Source organism: Myiozetetes cayanensis, unplaced genomic scaffold (genome assembly GCF_022539395.1).
Source record: "Myiozetetes cayanensis isolate MyiCay16 unplaced genomic scaffold, myiCay2020 scf22, whole genome shotgun sequence".
Classification (NCBI taxonomy): domain Eukaryota; kingdom Metazoa; phylum Chordata; class Aves; order Passeriformes; family Tyrannidae; genus Myiozetetes; species Myiozetetes cayanensis.
The window spans coordinates 11,051,551-11,070,677 of NW_026087434.1; the positions used below are offsets into that span (position 1 = coordinate 11,051,551).

Below are 19,127 nucleotides of genomic sequence, written 5' to 3' on the forward strand. Positions count from 1 at the left end.
CTGCAGGGAGGTCTCCCCTCAGTCTCCTCTTCTCCAGCTGAACACACCAAGTGCCCTCAGTGTCCTCACATGGCTTCAAATCCAGGCCCTTCCCCATCTCTCTGCCCTCCTTTGGACACTCTCCAATGGCTCAATCTCTCCCTTCCATTGTGTCCCCCCAAACTGCCCCAATATTGAGGTGAGGCCGCCCCAGGGCAGAGCAGAGCGGGACAATCCCCTCCCTGCTGCCCCCAGGACAGGGATGTCCCCCCTGGCTGCCAGGGCACTGCTGACTCAGGGACAACTGGCACCCACCAGAACCCTCAGGGCCCTTTCCTGGCACTGCTCTCCAGCCTCTCATTCCTCACTTTGTACAAGTATGTCCTGGGGGAAAGTAAAACTGGGAGAGCCAGGAATGAGTGTGGTAATCCCAGTTTCCAGGTTGCAGTAGGAAGGGAAGGATATGCCATTGCCAGCCATTAAAATCAATTTTTGCAGGTGGAACTCTGACAGCTGGTGCTGTGAGCAGCAGCTGGATCTCCCCAGGAACACACACTTTGCTAAAGCAGGGACAGTTTTTACAAGTCATCTGCTCACAGTGGCACTTCTGGAAGGACAGGGAAGCACAGCTGGCAACCACACTTCATCACCTAAGGAACCCTTTTTTTGGCCAAAACATAAGCCCATCTCTATTTCCAGGTAGTCAAAGCACAGTACAGAGGATGGGTAATTTAGCTGTACCCATCCTCAGTGTGCAGTGCCTGACCTTCCAGCAGACTTCCCTGAAACCCCCACATGCAGCCACTAAAACACATTCTCCTCCCAGCCAAACAACAGCCTGGGGTCACCTACCTGTAATGGCATCTCTGGATCAAATTCAAACTGGGGAATAAGTTTAGACCAAGGCTCAAACTTCTTTGTTTCTGGATCAATGTAAAAGTCAAAGACTGTGCCCTGAGAGGGAAACTTGATTGTCTTGAATTCTGCCACCCACCACTTGCTGAACTCCACTCTGTAGTCCACAAGCTGCAAGACAAAGAGAGGAGAAAATATGCTAATCTAGAGAAATTCATTAGTGATGGAGAATGTTATCTGTCCCTGTCCAACAGAGTGGGATTAGTCCCTAAAATATATTCCACAACATAACGATCTTATCCTTTTTCCTATTATTAAGCTTAATTTTTCATTTTCTTGGTTTCTTCTCATCACTCCTATTTATTCCCCTAAATAATTCATCCTCTGTGTTGATCACTCCTAGTCTGTCTGAGATGAGATAGATGGATCAATTTGAAAAAGAGAAATACGTGCCTATGCCTAAACAGACACTTGATTGATTCTTGGTGCCTACTTCTTCCAACAGACAAGGACACCACATCCGTCTCCATCCGTGGCCATGGAATAGTCAGAGCATGCATACCAAAGCCCTTCCTCATAAATCACACCACTCTGCAAACACTTGGTTGTTGTTTTCTGGCCTCTTTTCAAGCAGGAGCAGCAGCACTGCAGACACCAGTGCACCAAAGCCCCAGAGAGGGACCGTGCTCCTGTGGCTGTTTCTGTGCCTGAGAAACACCTGCTTTCCTGCTTTTTCCCATTCCATCTTTCTGCATGGAGATTTTGGAGCATCTGAATTCTTGACAAGAGCTGGGGTGACAGTTTTGTCTTTAGATGTTGAGTCAGGACTAGCAAATTGTGCTGCCCCAAGTTTCCTCTGTGACACTGGGCCAGTCACTCCACCTTCCCACATGGACCACAGGGAATGCAATCTTCAGCCCTGTGCAGAAGTAGAGGAGGGAGGGGAAAAGTGCTGCTAAAAAAATGTCTGTGAATGACCAGATGCATAACTGAGCCAGTTTTAGCAGCACAGGTTACTCCTGGGGCATCTGTGGGTCCCCACAGCCACACCATGGGCCAGAAGGCCAGGGGTGGTCAGGGGGACCTCCAGCACACATGGATTGCTCAGCCTCTATCAGCAATCCTGGATTTGAACTGAGTGTCCTCTGCAAATCCCCTGAGCCACCATCCCTCAAAAGACCAGAGGATCTGCAAAACACATAATTAGTATCCAGGATTTTGCAGTCTTGTGCTACCCAGAGGGGCAATCTGACTGTAATCTCCATTCTCCTGTTGTCACAACCCCCCGGCCTGGCAGTGGAGCAGCAGAGAGGGACAGGCAGCACTGCTAAAAGCTTTCTCACAGTGCTGCCCTTACCCTGCCTGCAGAGCAGTGGGATGGGCTGCCTGCCTCCCTGAGCCCTTAAGTGGAGCAGTTCCAGCCCCAGCTCTACTGCCAGAACAGTGTCAAGCTCAAACCGCTTCCTTAGCAAAAACCCCATATGGATTTCTGCTAATTTCAGAGCCTGGAAATGGCAAATCTATCATCTGTTTTTATCCAGGGCCCCTCTCCCCAGCACCAAACAGAGCAACAGGAAGCCTTCCAGCCTGTTTGCCCTGACATTTCAGCAGCAAAAGGTCAGCACAAAGGGCCCCCCTCGGCGGGGAGCAATGAACAGCTTTCACACTGGCTCATTTTTCAGGAGGCTGCCCCTCTCCCGGCCTCGGTGCTGCGCTCTCCTCGCTGACATTCACAGTGCAGCAGCACCCGGCCCAGCCTCCCAGCCCGGCATCCTCCCCGCGGGATGCTGTGCCTGCAGGCAGCTCCTGTGCCACGCACCCGGCTGTGCCACACACCCGGCTGTGCCACGGCCCTGCTCCGGGGCAGCCAGCACAGCTCCTGTGCCACACACCCGGCTCCAGGGCAGCCGGCACAGCCGGCCGTGCCAGGCACTCACTGCCACGGCGTGGGAACGCTGTGTCCATGTGCCACCCCCCCACGCTCCAGGGAACCCACCCTAGGAGCCGGCAGCTCCCCTGAGGAGACAGCAGCTTGTACAGGGTGAGTTTTTCCCAGTTGGCACTCAGGGACTGGAGGAGTAAATCCTCCAAAGGACCTAAGAAAAGTGGACTCATACAGGTCATTCCATGGCCCCGAGGTGTGATGGCACCATGCTGAGCGTGACCAGTGTTTATCCCTCCCTGAAATATCTGCTCCTTGGCTGGGAGCAAACACAAGGAGTCCAGCAGATGTTGGTTTAGCACTGAGGAACACAGACAAAACACACTGGGACCCCAGTGAGCACCTGAGCAGCCCCTGAGAACAGCAGGGGGAACATGTCTGCTGTCAGGTTCACGGAGAGACCTCCACATATTCCAGACAACACAGAGCCTACCAGACACCAGGTTTAGCTCTCAGAGCCCTTGACAGCAGCGTCCTGTCACTGGGCAGACCCACAGGCAGGACAACAGACTTTATCCCCTGACCAGGAGATGTGACCACCCAGCAGGTCCCAGCAGGGGCCAGGCAAGGCCAGACTGAGCAGCTCCAGCTGATGCCAAATGTGCCTCCAGCGGCAGGTTTTGCAGGCACTCCCACTGCTCCCTGTGCCACCCGCTGAAAGCCTGGGACTCCAAATCTAGGTCTTCACATACCACACGTGCTCTTAGATCCCTCTACAAGTGCTTCAGGTTTCTCCTGCCTGCCTTGAACCAATAACATGACAAATCTCCAGCTTTCCCAGCCATCAGTGTGGAAACAGCAATGCCAAGGGAGGTTGGGAAGGCATCCTGCAAGCACAGACATGCACAGAGCCCACTGACCTCTTGCCTGGTATCACTGCTAGCAGCTGGAAGTTATAAAACAGCAGCAGCTTTTCCAATTGCTTAGAAGTCAAGAGACAGCCCTGCTGTGTCCAGCCGAGCCACGTGGCCAGGAAACAAGGCAGAATGGGACACTGGGGTGAAAGGAAACGCCCATTTCTCCTCTCCTGCTCACAAGGCATGGGCGCAGAGACAGAGGCAGCAAAACAACCCTGCCTCCTCCAGGCAAGTCTAGATCTTTCCCAAGATCTCTGTTGTTCATGTACTCCAGCTTCCACAAGGCAGCTGGGATCGCCTGTGCTTCTCCCATGTTTTAAGGACCAGGACCTGGGAGATGGCTGGAAATGTGCAGTATCCAGTGCTGCCTCCAGACACCCCCCTGGCAGAGATCACACCCACCTCCTCTAATGAGGACAGATGGATTCTAGGCTGACAGCTGCGATCAATCCATGGGATGGATGTGCTGTGGGAAGCAGCAAGGACAGGAGGGCCCTGTGTCCCTCTGCCCCATGGACAAGAGAGTGCTTTGAACGTCAGAGGCACCGTTAAGAAGCCACAGGCTGATTAAGCCTCAGAGCCCAAGAGGAGCTTGGTCTCTGGATTGTGGCACTCTTTTGTATCTGGATTGTGCCCTCCTAGGCTGTGGGCATCCATCCACCAACACCCCAACTAAGCCCAGCTCCTCACTGCAGAGACCCCCAATAGCTGCTCACCCAGAGGGGAGGTCAACCTGAGAGCTCCAAGCACCCACCTCAGCCTCACCAGCACACTCAGCCAAGGCTGTTCCACTTCAGGGGTAGCACAAAGCCCATCCTGCCCTGCCCTGCCCTGCCCTGCTGACCACCTCTTTGTTGTGTAATTCTACCAGAAACTGAGGGCAGCCAACTCTCCACATCCACCTAATAACAGTCAGAATTGGTTTGTGCTATACCTGCACATTTACCTGCACAGTCAGGTGGCTGGATAAGGCTCCACTGATGGATTCATCTGATCAGTCCATCTTAATTTGATCACATTATGAACATCCACACACCTCTATAAATTAACCTGGTGTTTCTCCCCAGTGAAATGTTTCTTCATAAACAAACATGCCCCCACCTCCATCCCATGACCCCTCAGCCATTCTCTGGTGTTACCCCCTGGATAACAAGGCTTTTATTAAAAGGGATTGTTCAGTTGAGGTTTCTGGGTCAAACAGCATCACTGACACAGCACTGGGTCTGGGAAGGTAGGAAAAAAATTAAAAAAGAAAAGAAAGATCTGTGGGAAAGATGCTGATGTGGCACCTCCCTTCTTACCTGGTCCTGAAACATGGATCCACCAAAGGCCCAGACGGCAGCAAAGACAAAGTAAAGCTCATAGAGCTCCTTGGGACAGTCAGAAGGTGTGTTCTCCTCGGTCAGGAGGCATTCCAGGAGGTAACAGAGCGTCTGAACCATGCTCTGCTCAGGAATGGGAACAATCTTCTTAAATCTAAGGGATGAAAATTGAAAGCATGGGGAATATAATTGGGTGAAGCACCAGGATTGCTCCAGCCCAGGAAGGCAAGGCAGGAATGCCTTGTCAGATCAGCATTTCCCTTGTCAGCAGTGTGTGTGTCGTTCCCTTTTCCTTGCCTCATTCCCTGGAACAGCACTAAGGAGAACACCCATCCCTTCCCTGGGCTCTCTGGCACATACACATAATAACAGCAATCAGAAGTTTCAAGCATTTTAAAACTTTGATCCTCTTGAAAGAAGTAAAATGGAAGAGTTGCTGAAGGCAATGATTTCCTGGGAACACGAGGAGTTGAAAGGCGGTCACATAGAGGAGTAATAAAACCAAACCTTTCATCTTGCCATTTTACATTCATTTAAGCTACACTTAGAGAATTCCAAACTAATACTGTAGCAGCACTGAAGTCCTCCATAAAGTAATTACAGCTATTTGAAAGGTTGGTTCTACAATTTCTGAATTAAGCAAGCTACCAAAATACTCTGCTCAGGGCTGCTGCAGCTAATCCTGGCATTTCACGGGCTGACACAACGCTCAGCAAAGAGGGGGGGAGGTGTGAGATGGACTTTGCTGCCGAGCTTGGCACCCAGAGAACAGCTCCCTAGCAAGATTGCCAACTCCCACTCCTAAGGAGCACTGCCTGCACTAAGGCAGCTCCCCCTGGCTCCTCCCCATTGGGACTGACAACTGAATTGCACATTGACTTTTCTTCTTTTTTTATATATTTTTTTTTAATGCAAGTGTGACTATGGGGAACAAGCAGAAGATGGAAGAATCATACAATCATAGACTGCATTGGGTTGGAAGGGACCTTTTAAAGGTTATCTAATTCACCCCTCTACCATGGGCAGGGACACCTTCCACTGGCCTGGGTTGCTCCAAACCTCATCCAACCTGGCCTTGGACACTTCCATGGATGGGGCAGCCACAGCTTCTCTGGGCAACCTGTGCCAGGACCTCATCACCCTCACAGCCAAGAATTTCTTCCTAATACCTAATCTAAATATCCTTTCTTTCAGTTTAAAGCCATCACTCCTTGTCCTATTGCAACAGGCCCTGCTAAAAGGTTTGTTCCCAGCTCTCTCACAGGTTCCCTCCAAGTACCAGCTCCCTCCCTCGGGGTCTTTGGATCTTTCCCTTGGCCAGTCCTCACCACTCTGTGGGTCAGAGAGCTGTGTCCCATCATGATAAGCAAGAACTGTGGTCTTGCCCAACTTCTCTGTGGGCACCATTTTGAGAGCAACTTAAGCCAAGGAGCACCAGGACCCTTTCAAATATCCAAGATCTTCATGTTCATCAGTCTGGTGTCCAGCAAGGAAACATGACCAGCTGGATGCTCACACAGACTGACTTGATTCTGTTCAAATGTATTAGGAAAGAAATTCAAGAGAGGACTGCCTGGACAGCAATCCACCCTCTTCCACAAACACCAGCTTCCTTCTCATCTCCAAGGGGCAGGAAAAGAAGTGGATAGAGGATAAAAGAGGATCTGCTCTCTCCATCTTCCACCCTGCACATGGAAAACTTCCCTTCAGCAGTGGTCTAAATCTGCTCTGCTGAAAAAATAACTTGTGAACTCAGGTCTGGGCTGACACAGCAGGAGACTGGAAAGACTTCCTCTTTAGGACCTCCTGGATCAACTTTCCAGGAGATACAAAATCAATACAAGTACAGGAACAATCAAGTCACTATCCAGTGAGGAACAGATGTGCCCAGATGGGCAGGAGTGTCAGCTGCCCCCTGATGAGGAATATCACCCTGAGCTGAAACCAATGACACTCAGGGCTCTGGGGACAGGAACACTGGGCACACCTTACACAGAGCACAACCCCAGTGCAGCTGGGCTGGAGAGCGCTGAGTGAGCCCCTGCTCCAGGTGGTACCTGGTCCTGAGGGTGTCCAGGCAGACTGGCAGGTACTTGTCAAACAGGATGGTCAGGTTGGCTCTCTCAGACTCGATCTCTCGCCCGTCAATCCAGCTGCTCACCGGGGGATTCCAGCCCAGGTCCGAGGGGTTGATGTACAGGATCCCTGCAGGCCCAGGGGAAGAGGGAATATACAATGAGGACACAGCAGAGACCACAATTTCCCAGCAGAATTTCTGAACTACTTTCACACAACTAAAACCCTGCCAAACACACCTGGTGCCCCATTACCAGCTCCCTCCTCTACCCCACTGCAGGAAGAAACATTAGGAGTGAAGAGACAGAACTCAGGAAACCAGGACACTTTTCATGACTCTGCCCCAAATTTTGAACACGATCTTGTCTGAGTCTGGTTATTGCTCTGGGCCCCAGGCATGAGGGGACACCTTCATTCCCTTCTCCCATGTACTTTTCCAAAGATCAGGAGCATTTTGGGATAGAGACTGGCCCTCTCCTCATCCATCAGAGCTGTGCAGGAGCGCTGTCTCAGCAGTGCTGGAGCCATGGTCACAGACCAGCAGTCAGGGCACTCTGGGGACACTCCCAGCAGGGGGACAGGTCCCCACGTGGATGCAGGGTCAGGATCCTCGGTTTGTCCGTGTGCTTCAGGAACCGACCCTGCACACCAAGGGCAGCTGTGCTCCCAGGCTGGCAGCTTTCAGGAGGGACCAAGCTGGCCAACAAAAGGCTGACTAACAGCACTAGATGTGCCTGCTCCGTGCAGAATCCCAGGTGGGACTCACGCCAAGACTCACCCGCCCTGGACACGGTGGCCGGGGTGGCCGTGCGCAGGTGGCTGATCTCAAAGAGCAACCTCATCGTCGGCTTCAGAGGGATCCTCTCATTGCTGGCCAGGGTCAGCACCTGCATGTGGCACAGACAGACAGACAGCCAGACAGCCTGAAGCTCCCCCAGGAGCAGCAATGAAGAGCATTCAGCACTTGGCTGCTCAGCCCAGCTTCCCGAGGAGCTGTCTGGCAAAGGGCTGCAATCCCAGCACTGTGTCTACCACGTCAAGGGAGGAGATTCTGCCCCTCTGCTCTGCTCTGCTCTGCTCTGGTGACACCCCATCTGCAGAGCTGCCTCCAGCCCTGGGGGCCCAGCACAGGAGGGACATGGAGCTGTTGGAGCAAGTCCAGAGCAGGCACCAATTTGCTCCAAGGGCTGTACCTCTGCTGTGGGGAAAGGCTGAGAGAATTGGGGTTGTTCAGCCTGGAGAAGGCTCTGAGCTGACCTAATTGTGGCCTTACAGCACCTGAAGGGGCTCCAGGAGAGCTGGAGAGGGACTTCAGACAAGGATCTAGAGTGACAGAACAAGAGAGAACAGCTTCAAACTCAAAGAGTAGGTTTCCATTGGATATTAGGAAGAGACTCTTCCCTGGGAGGGTGGGGAGGCCCTGGCACAGATCGCCCAGAGAAGCTGTGGCTGCCCCATCCCTGGAAGTGTCCAAGGCCAGGTTGGATGGGGCTTGGAGGAACCTGGGCTAGTGGAAGGTGTCCCTGCCCATGGCAGGGGGTGGAGTGAGATGAGCTTTAAGATTTCCTGCAGCTCAGACCATTCTGTGAGTCTATGGCATGATTTCTAACAGGCAGTAGAATGACCCTTCTCTCTCAACCCAGAACCCACAGCACTCCCTCAGGGTGTAGAATTACGCCCCCACTCTATTTTTAAAGGGCCTGAAGTTACAGTCAAGACATTTGTTATTACTCACAAGTGTAACTCTCCAGAAAAGGGAAATCCCAATGAAAACAAACTCTGAGCTATTTCCCTCATGCACCATTTCCTTTATGCAATATTGTTTGGTCGGTCTGAAGGAACACAACTGCATCATTCCAGCAGGTGTTATTTCAGCATCTGCATTTCCCCTGGGCTGAATCACACCCAACAAGGAATACCTGCTGCTTTACCTTGTACCCATTACCTTATTGTCATCCATCACAGTATTAAGAGATTCAATCCACATTGGATCAATATCTCCATCCAGTACTATCCACTTGGGACCATCATGTGTGAGGTTGGCCAGCTCTCGCATGATTGATGAGAACAGTCCTGGGAAGGTGACAGGAATATGTTGATGAACACTGAAGTTGTCACTTCCTTTAACAGTTTTTCTAACAACTTAATAAAAATTATGCCTTCCTCTTAAGCTTTCACAACTCTTTGCATCTGTACATAAATAATACTATATCAAGATATCTGCTTTGAAGAAAAAAGCCATTATCAGTTATTATCACAGAAAATGACTGCAGACCTACACAGGCTTCATTCCCACTGCAAATCATAAGGGATAAGAAAAATGAAGAGCAGATACTCAGAGACAAAAGAAGGCATGAATTCCACAGTGCAGAGAAAACCATCTGAATATGCCTTGGAAATTCTTAATAAATGTTTTTTATGTTTTTTTTTTTTTTGTGGTTTGAAGTGTATCAGGGAAATCAAGATGCATTAAACGCTGGGTCATGGCTTCAGTGAGATTGAGGGGAGAACAAGCACAGACTGACATTGAGTGACAGAACAAAATGTCAGTGAAATCAAGGAGACAGAGAGGATACAGTGTCTCAAGGGGAGTAAATAATGAATGTTAAGAAGAGCAAGAAGCTGGGAATAGAGCAGCAGCACTGCAGGGCAAATGAGAGCTCCACAAAACCAGCGCTGTCCTCCACATGAGGAAATACCTGGGGAAAGGCTGGGCTGCATGAAGGAATAGCAGGCAAACACTAAAAAAAGCTTCTCTGATGGTGAATTGTGACAAGCACTCTCTTTTTTTTCCTCCAGGACAAGCTATTCCCTTGTGATCCAGGTCAGGAATGGCCGGTGGTGTTCTATGACTGAGACAAAGCTTGTGTATAACAGATGCAGAACAGCTCAGCAGACACAGGCACCTGACTCTGAGAGCAGGTCAAAAAGTAACACTTCCCTGGCTCTGCCTCGACTCCATTCCTCACGTTGGACACGTCTTGGCAAACACTCCAACCCCATCAGTGTCAGAACAGCTCCTGTCTCAGAGCATCAGCGCTTCCCTCACGGACACCAGCACAGCAGTGGGGAGGGAAGTGCCCTCTCCCAGCCTTGTGCCTCCACACCACAGAGTGGCCTTGGCATTTAAAGGGAGAGTTTGGTTCTACAAAAAACACTTTTAGGATTCCCTTGTGAGACCTTTTCCCACCTTCCATGTACAAACTCTCCAACTTCTGGCAACGAAAAGAGTGACAGAATGAACCAGGGAAGAGGAAAAGGAGGAGCTGATTCGTAAGGGAACACATCCTCTTGTCAGGCTGTGGTGAAAATGGCCTGGCTGGTCTCTGACATCAGGAAACAAAATTTTCAGAAATGGTTAATGCAGACAGTATGTGCCTTGAGCCCTCAGGGAGGAGTCCTGTGAGTTCTCTTAAAACACCAGAGCCTTGAGACCACTGGGCATCCACCTGCCAATGTCCCTCCTGCTGTCCAGTGACAGTCCCTGACCCTCATTCCCCACTGCAGCCCTTCTGCAGGGCTCTGTATCCCACACCTCCCTCTGTCACTTTGCTTTAGGGTCCCCAATGACAACTAAATCGAAATGACCCCTGGCACTGGAGGAAAGCAGGGGGCAGGAGAGGCTGTGGCAGGACCAGGGGAGGTGGGGGTAGCTCATCTTCTAGCACAGCTCTGGCTTAGGATGATTTATGGTGACATCCTCCCACCCCTCCCCCTGCCACCTCCCAGTCCAGCCACACTCGGGATCAAAGCTGCCTTTCCAGATTAGTCACAGCCCAACGTTTTCACTCCAGATCTCTGTAATCTTTCAGCAGGTTTTAAATGCTCAAGCTGTCCTCCTCAGGAGCAATCAGGATCCACAGCCTGGCAAGCACCATTGTCTGTGTGCTGGAGATCAGACAGTGAGAGTTGGTGGAAAAACACCACTCAAAGGCTGCTGTGAGTGTGGTCAGGTATGGAAACCTGGGGATGGCACATTCTGGGGGACCACAGTGCACACCATAGGGCAGGAGGGAACTCTCTTCCATCACCAGCCCAGCCCCAACCTGCCCCAGCTAGGAATTGGGAAGTGTTGGTGTTAATGGACAGGATAATTATCTTTATAGCAAAAGAATAAATTCCCATTTGATAATCAAAACCCTAAAACACCCTACATGTCCTTTCAACAGCAGCCCCTCACATGGCTGGAGCAGCACACACGCCCCTGGGCTGCCACTCAAGAGATCCATTAAAAACATCCCTTTTATCTGCAGATTCAGCATGAGAAGACATTTACCATCCTTCCACTCTCTTGTTGCTGGATTAATGATGCCAAAAAGCTCATCACTGGTGACTGCCTTGGGGTTGAGGTCTGTCCACACAGGACGTCTCTTCATTATCTGGTGGGTCCTGTGCAGGGATCTCATCACCTGGGACTTGCCTGTGCCCGCATTTCCCACCACGAACACGGAGTGTCGGACCGTCAGCAGCTCCTCCAGCTGCACCACCTGGGAAAACACTCCCACAGCTTAGGCAAAGGTGCCAAACTGAAGTTCAGACCTACAAAACCTGGTCTAGTGGAAGGTGTCCCTGCCCATGGCAGGGGATTGGAATGAGATACCCTTGAAGGTCCCTTCCAACCTAAAATATTCTGTGCTTCTGTGATTCTATGAAATGAGCTCTCCTTGGGCCTCTCCTTCAGAAAGCTGTGACCCACAGACACAAATGGACTTGATACGGAGTTTGTTTTGCTCTGGGCACTCTAACCATGATAGGTGGGCAGAAAAACCTCCTGGAAATACCATCTGACAGCCATCAGCTGAGGAGCCTCTACTCTCCAGGGCCCACATGTGCGTGAGCCTTCAAGAGTCAGTTCCTTGGCCAACTCAGGGACGAGGCAGTGCTGGTTTCAGGGGCAGCTGCAACTGCATCAGACCCACCACAGCTGACTGTCCTCCATCAGGGTCTGTCTGCAAGAGGAATATTGTGGCTGCTCCAACCCTGTAAGTGTCCAAGGCCAGGTTGGACAGGGCTTGGAGCAACCTGGGCTAGTGGAAGGTGTCCCTGCCCATGGCACAGGGGTGGAACTGGATGATCTTTAAGATCCCTTCCAACCCAAACCATTCTGGGATTCTGTGACTGTGCAGAGCCCTGTTTGTAGAAGCAAAAAGTGTTGAGAAAACCCAAGTGATGTGATGCTGGTGTAGGCAGAGAATATCACTTGGTCTCACTTTGAGCACAAAGTTGTCCTCCGGCTGCAGCCGCAGCTCCAGCACAGCCTGTCTCACCAGCGCCTCAAAATCCAGGTCACGCTTCCGAGGCACACCCAGGGCGGGGAACAGATCCCCAATGAGCCCCATGAACACGGGCACATCATCTGTCACGATCTTGGGGATGTTGAAGTCGCGCAGGGAGCGCATCAGAACCTGCTCCTCGGGGCGCTCGGGGTCGGCGCGTTTGAGGGACCCAGCGACAACCAGCACGGACTTGATGGCACGGAGCCCCCAGTCATAGTGATCCTGCAGGGGGAAGGGAGACATCAGTTAACAAGAGTTTATGACCACCATGCAGGGGAGGATCTCAGCTCCCAGCTGTCAGACCACTCAGCAACAGAAACACTGAAAGTCAAACACGCAATCACAGAATATTCCGAGTTGGAAGAGACCCACAAGGATCTTCAAGTCCAACTCTTCACTGAATGGTCCCCCCAGGGATTGAACCCACACCCTTGGCATTATTAGCACCAGGCTCTAACCAGCTGAGCTCATCTCAGGGTTATCTGTGTTGTGAGCAGAGACCTCCACCACTTTGAGTTACCTGATCTCCATTTAAGCAGGTGAGCTTCCCATCATGGAAAGTATTACAGAGTCGTATAATTCAGCTGTTCATGCCATGCCACGGGCTCAGAGCTGGCACTAAGTCAGCAGTAGGATTTGCACTCCAGAGACCTAAGCAATTTTTTCCCCCTAAATCACAAAGCAGTTTGTTTGGCCTTTATGCAGCTGAGGCAAGGCCAGCCCAAGCCCTGGATCAGCAGGAGCTACTGGGCTGAAGGGCTTGTTAGTCCATTCTGAGGCCCCAGATACCCAAGGTTCTCCATCCTGCCCATCACTGTGAGGCTATGAGGCACGTTTGGTCCTAGGGAAAGTCCACCAAGCAGATATTGCTCAAAAAGAATCACAAAGAGGCCTGAGAAGAGCTCAGGCCAACAAGCAACCCTTTTTATTTCTGCTCTGTAATGACCTGCAGAGCCCAGCCTGACAGCTGAAAGCTTTGTGTAGGAGGCCATGGCTCCCATCCAGAGCACAGCACAAAGTTTCTGTGACAAGGCAGCCCCCACCAAATCTCATGCTGGTCCAGCCCAGATCAGGTTTTCCATCTGGAGTCCTGATTCAACTCATTACTGGACCCAGATTTGATCCATGCAAGGAAAAATCTGATTAACGAGAGTTTTGCACTGCAAGTGACCCTGTTATCAATACCTGACATGACAGGGAAGTGTTAGGTTGGACTCAGAGAGGGACAGTCACCATTAACCCCTGGCAGAAGGAAAATCAATAGGAGCCAAGAGCCTGCAAAGCACTGAATACCACCCCAACTCTGGTGCCATTTGGGCCCTTTGAGAAATCTCTCCCATTAATGCAGTTGTTCAAGTGCTTTTGTCCCTGCAGTTCCTCCAGGAGAGCAGCCTGATGCTCTGATGGTCACACACCTTCCCTTCTCCCAGCAGCTGCCACCAACGCAGTCAGTAAATCGAAGCTGTGAAGCCTCAGTCATGGAGGTGTGTGGCAGGGTGCCACATTCCTGATTTTGGGAATGCACAGGCACAGCAGTGGGCTCACCTGCTTGGACAGGAGCTCTTTGCAGAGCTGGTAGAGAGTGATGAACTTCCTGGCCAACGCCCGGGCCTCGATGAACCCCTCGGCCACCAACATGATCTCACAGATCAGCTCAAAGTCTGGCACAACCATGGCACAGGGCCTGGGGAGACAGCAACAAGAGACTGCACAGCAAGTACTGACAACATCTTAGGGGCAGTGGGTCTGGAGCTTTATCTTCCATGTCTCCTCCAGAGAGGCAGGTCACACACTGCCTTCCCCAGGCACAGAGCTCCTTTGCCCTCCCTGTGTGTTCCCAGAGCCAGGCTTGGTGCACAAGGCTGAAACTACCTGTGAATCCCCAATGCAAGTCAATGTCCCAAGAAAACAAAGCCAAACCTGGATGTTCCAAAGGATAATTTCTGCTGCTCTTATAACACAGGTAACAAACTTGACCTCGACTCACCTGAATAGAGCTTTCAAATTCTCAGGTAATTCAGTTCGTCCTGCATAACCAGGGTTCATGGTGATGAAAATGCCTACTGAGGGGACCAAGTTAATGTCTTCTCCAAGAAAATTGAAGGATTTCTTCTTCTCCCGTATGGCATCCTGCACACTCTTCACCTGGGAACCAAGGCAGTGCTTAGAGCTGCTGTTCAGTTATGAAACCCCCCCAGACTGTTGTCCCCACACTTGGCCCATGAAAACTGGGGATTATCAGTGCTCTGGTTTGTTTTTTTACTGACCAAATAAAGCTTTATACACTGTTCAGAGCAAATTTGTGTGGCAGTATCAGTCTCCCATCACCATCATCTCCATCAGCACATCTCACAGCAAAAACACCACCAAAGGATAAACCAGCTCTTCCAACCTCCCAATGCAGCAGGAGGCCAGAGCAGGAGAGGAGATGCAGGGCTGTGCAGGCACCCAGAGCACAGCCAACTCCAAATGCCACCCCAGGAGTCTCACACAACACAGTCCCTGATTCCCTCACCCACCCACACCCCTCCCCACACTGCTCCTCATGACAGTCCAACCCTCCCATGCCTGCTCTGTTCCTTGAGCAGGCCCAGAAAAGGAGCTGCATTTCCCACAAAACTTGGCCTCAGCTCAATTGCAAACAGATCACTTGATATTGCATTTAAAGGTTTTGGGACATCAGATGCCTAACTTAAAACCAAACCCATAAAGCAGAAGCTCAAAGACCTCCCCTGCCACCTTCACTCACTAACATTGGCTGGTCTGTTCTATTTGCCTGATGGTAGCTTTGTTCCTCTCACTCCCCACTTTCCAAGGGAGCAAATTCACTACAGCCAGACCATCTCATTCCTCACCTTCCATCCCAATGGGAACGAGTCCATCACAGCCAGATCACCTCATTCCCCACCTTCCAACAGGACTGAGTCCATCACAGCCAGATCACCCCCTTGCAAACAGCACTTGAGTGAGGGAGGACTCTTTCTGTTCACTGCTCTCACCTCACTTGTGTTTGCCATCTTACAGTTAAGCAATTAATGGAGTCTCTCTGTAAGGCCCAAACATGGACATTAAGCTGCATGACTAAGACAGCCAATTAACCATCTCCATGGTTACCCTCACAAGAGCAGGCAGGAGAGGAATGATGGAATGACAGCCGTGCCTCCGACACAGCTCCAGCCAGGAGCCAGGGCATCATTAGCAGTTGAGTCATTTCTGGGCTTCTTTTGTTCAGCATCTCTTTTTATTTTAAGATCCTCAAAGACGTTTTTCAATGACAACTTTAAACTAGAACCCGATGGAAGGGAAATGGAGAGGGAATGACACAGAAACTCATGTACCCGCTGGGGACTTCTTTGGGACGTCACATGGGGTACAGTGATGAAAGAGATGAGAGGAGTGTGGAGTTCATGGAGGGGTTCAGAACAACTTCTTTGACCAAAACACTTACAGAAGTGTAAAAACTTCTGGGCTCTAGATCTTTCTCTCTGCAATGAGATGGGGTCTAGGAAAAATTCATAACCCAAAACCTGCACTCAGCTGACACTTGGGTCCAAAAGAACTTGGATACTTCACACCTCAATTTTCAGCACTGAAGTCCCCCAAGGCTCAAAACTTTCAGTTCTGCCTACGTGGGAGCTGTCTGGGTCGGACAGTGAAGTTGCCATTCCAACTCCTCTGGCAGCTGATTTACTGGGCATTTTCAGCAGATTCCCAAGAAATTTGGGATCTGGACAAATCCCAGATCGAGCTCTCCTTCAAAACATGGGCTAGAAGCTGCAGCAGGGCCTGCTCTCATCCTGCTGCCCTGTGGTCATACCTGGGCTGCCCAGATTTCAGCCCCTGCCAGGAGCAACTCACACCCACGAGGCTTTCCTTGGTGCTCCCTCCTCATTTCCTGGGCAGGGGAATCTCCTCCCATAGTTCTTTCCCCTCTGAAAAGCATTCCCAGATTTCCCCATCAGCCAGTGAGAGGAAGGGGAGGGAGGGAGGAAGGGAGGAATGGAGGGAGGGAGGAAGGAAGGAAGAAGGGAAGGAAGGAGGGAAGGAAGGAAGTTGCACAGCCCTGGGGAAAAGTAAGCATTAAGGAAATTACTCTTGAGTGTATTCCTGTTTGTTGACCATGGCCCACAGCCTGTGCCTGACTGCAGGCAATAAGTAACCCCCAAAAGTCCAGCAGCACATGGCTCTGCCCCAGACACCATCCTCCCCTCCAAGGAAATGGTTCCAGGCAGCATTTGCAGCAGCCATCAGTCAGGGCAGCTCTCCTCCCTGCAGTGATACACTGAGATGTATCAATGCCACGAGTGTCTTGCTCAGGAGGAGCAGGTAGAGACATGGTGGGTGCTGATCTGGGAGAAAAAACTGTAAAGAATTGTCTCCACACAAGGGCTGTGACCAGAGGAAAAGAAATTACAAAAATGCTTCCAGCACATCACTGCTGCATTTTGTCCACCCTGTGATATTCACATGATTAATCTTGGGATATATCCCTCAGCTGCCCTCACAAACTGAGACTGGCAACAGGCACTTCCCATATTTACCCTCATGCCAAAGGCTGCAGCACAGCTCTGCCTCATCTGTATTTATTCACTTACCTGTACAGCAACCACTGAAAGGACCTCAACTGAGATCCTGTTAAATTCATCAAAACAGCCCCAAGCTCCTGTCTGGGAAAGGCCTTTGTAAATATTCCCACAAGACTGAAAAAAAAAAAAATAAAAAAAATATTACAAGAGTAAAATCACAAATGGAATTAACTCCAGCAAAAAAATGGATTTTATTTCCCAGCCAGTTTATTTATAGCAATTTACAGCCTATTGTGGGCATTTAGGAAAGTGCCTGGGAGCAGCAGGCACCACTCAATTATAATATTTATAGCTCTGCACAGTTTGCCTCTTGATTTGCTAATTGCCCTCCCTGACATCTCTGTGCTCCAGTTCCATTCAAAGGTCACTGGGCTGAGTTACTGACTCAGTTATCCCCCTTCCAGGAGAGACCTGAGCTGGATAAAATATGATCCAAGGCCACAAACCCACGGCACCGTGGTAGAGCTCAGGGCTCAGCCCCACAAACCCAGCTCAAGGCTAAGGACACTTTGGCCCCATCCCAGGAGAGGATCCTGGGAAAACCAGGAGAGGTCCCTCCCCCGTGGCAGCCTGGAGTGTGCTGAGAGGAAACAGCCAGGGTGGTTTCAACTGAACTGGTCAAAATTTTCAAAGCATTACACATGGAATCTACCTCCAGAAAGGAAGGGAAGGGAGCTCAGCTTGGCTCTCTGCCTCCTGAAGAACCTTGTGTAAGTCTTAGAGAAGAAAAGGAGGGAGGAGAAAAAGGTGTTCAGCAGAAAGGAACAGAGCAGGAATCTGAGGAGAGGATGAATCTAAGCAAACTCAGCTCGATTACCCTCATCCTTCAGGTTTCATCAAGCCCTGAGCGCCTCCAGCCCCACATATTGAGACTGGAGGAGACTGAGGGGAGACCTCCCTGCAGTTCCAACTGCCTGGGCAGGGGCAGAGGAGGGGCAGGACTGAGCTCTGCTCTGGGGGGACCAGGGACAGCCCCCAGGGAATGGCTGGAGCTGTGTCAGGGCAGGCTCAGGGTGGATCTCAGCAAAAGGTTCTTCCCCCACAGGCTGGTTGGGCACTGAACAGGCTCCCCAGGGCAGTGGGCACAGCCCCAAGGCTGCCAGAGCTGCAGGAGGGTTTGGATGATCCTCTGGGGCACAGGGTGGGACTCTTGGGGATGGGGCTGTGCAGGGCTGAGGGTTGGACTGGATGATCCTTGTGGGTCCCAGCTCAGCACACTCTGTGCCTGTGTGACACAGCCCTGTGGCCCAGGGAGCAGTACCTGGTGGTCCATCTGCTCAGAGCAGTTGAACACGTACACCATCACGCCCAGGGCTCGGCCCAGATCCTTCGTAGTCTCCGTCTTGCCGGTGCCTGCAGGGCCTGCAGGGGCTCCACTCATGGTCAGGTGCAGGGACTGGGTCAGGGTGATGTAACACCTGCCACGGGAAAGGAGGAAGGAAAAGGGAAACAGACTGAGATGGTCCCACAGGTCAGGCTGCAGGGACATGGTACTTGGGCAATGAGCTCCAGAGAGCCCTGAGTCCTTCTTGGGAAAGCTCTCCTTGCATGAGCAGGACCCGTGTCCAAGCTGAAAGCCCTCTTGGGCATTAACAGCCACCTCTGCCCTGCTGTGACTTCCCCACAGGATCATGGAATCGTCAAGGTTGGAAAAGCCCTTTTGTGTAACCATCAACCCATCATCACCACTCTGTTCAGCACTAAACCAGGTCCTCAAGTGCCACGCCCATGTGTTTTTGGAACACTTCTAGGGATGGTGATTCCACCTGTTCCAAAGCTTGACAGCCCTTTCAGTGAAGAATTTTTTTCCTAAAATCCAATCTAAAATTTCTGCAATGCAACTTGAGGCCATTTCCTCTCACCCTTGTTACTGGGGAGAAGAGTCCAACCCTCACCTCATTACAACCTCTTCTCAGAGAATTTTAGAGAGTGAGAAGATCCCTCCTGAGCCTCCTTTCCTTCAGGCTAAATCCAGGTGGGACAACTCAGAGCATGTCACATCACCCCAGGTATCCCCACTGAGACAGGTGAACCAAGTGGCAAATGTCTCCTCAGGATGAGATGAAAGCTTCTGGACTTCACCAGCCCTGCAGGGTGTGGACACCTTGCCCAGGCAGACACCCACAGTGGACATCTGGGAGTTGAATCCCACCCTGGGATCGGATCCCAGGCACAGACACCCCAGGGGGCAACACCATAAGATCCCAAACCAGGTGTCCAGAGAAGGGCAACGA

At 51.2% G+C, this 19,127-nt stretch overlaps 1 protein-coding gene across 1 annotated transcript in view; it reads right to left on the minus strand.

Moving 5' to 3' along the window:
- DNAH9 (dynein axonemal heavy chain 9) overlaps positions 1-15,214 on the minus strand; it is a 142,090-nt gene extending 126,876 nt beyond the window's left edge. Inside the window, exons 1-10 of the mRNA XM_050319515.1 lie at positions 15,163-15,214; positions 14,295-14,452; positions 13,853-13,991; positions 12,242-12,529; positions 11,308-11,518; positions 8,977-9,104; positions 7,810-7,918; positions 7,013-7,160; positions 4,935-5,109; positions 832-1,005 (exon numbers count right to left, since the gene is read on the minus strand). Of these exons, the coding sequence (XP_050175472.1) occupies positions 832-1,005; positions 4,935-5,109; positions 7,013-7,160; positions 7,810-7,918; positions 8,977-9,104; positions 11,308-11,518; positions 12,242-12,529; positions 13,853-13,991; positions 14,295-14,452; positions 15,163-15,189 (1,557 nt within the window). The 5' untranslated portion in view covers positions 15,190-15,214. The remainder of the gene's footprint in view (positions 1-831; positions 1,006-4,934; positions 5,110-7,012; positions 7,161-7,809; positions 7,919-8,976; positions 9,105-11,307; positions 11,519-12,241; positions 12,530-13,852; positions 13,992-14,294; positions 14,453-15,162) is intronic.
- Positions 15,215-19,127: the final 3,913 nt, after the last annotated feature.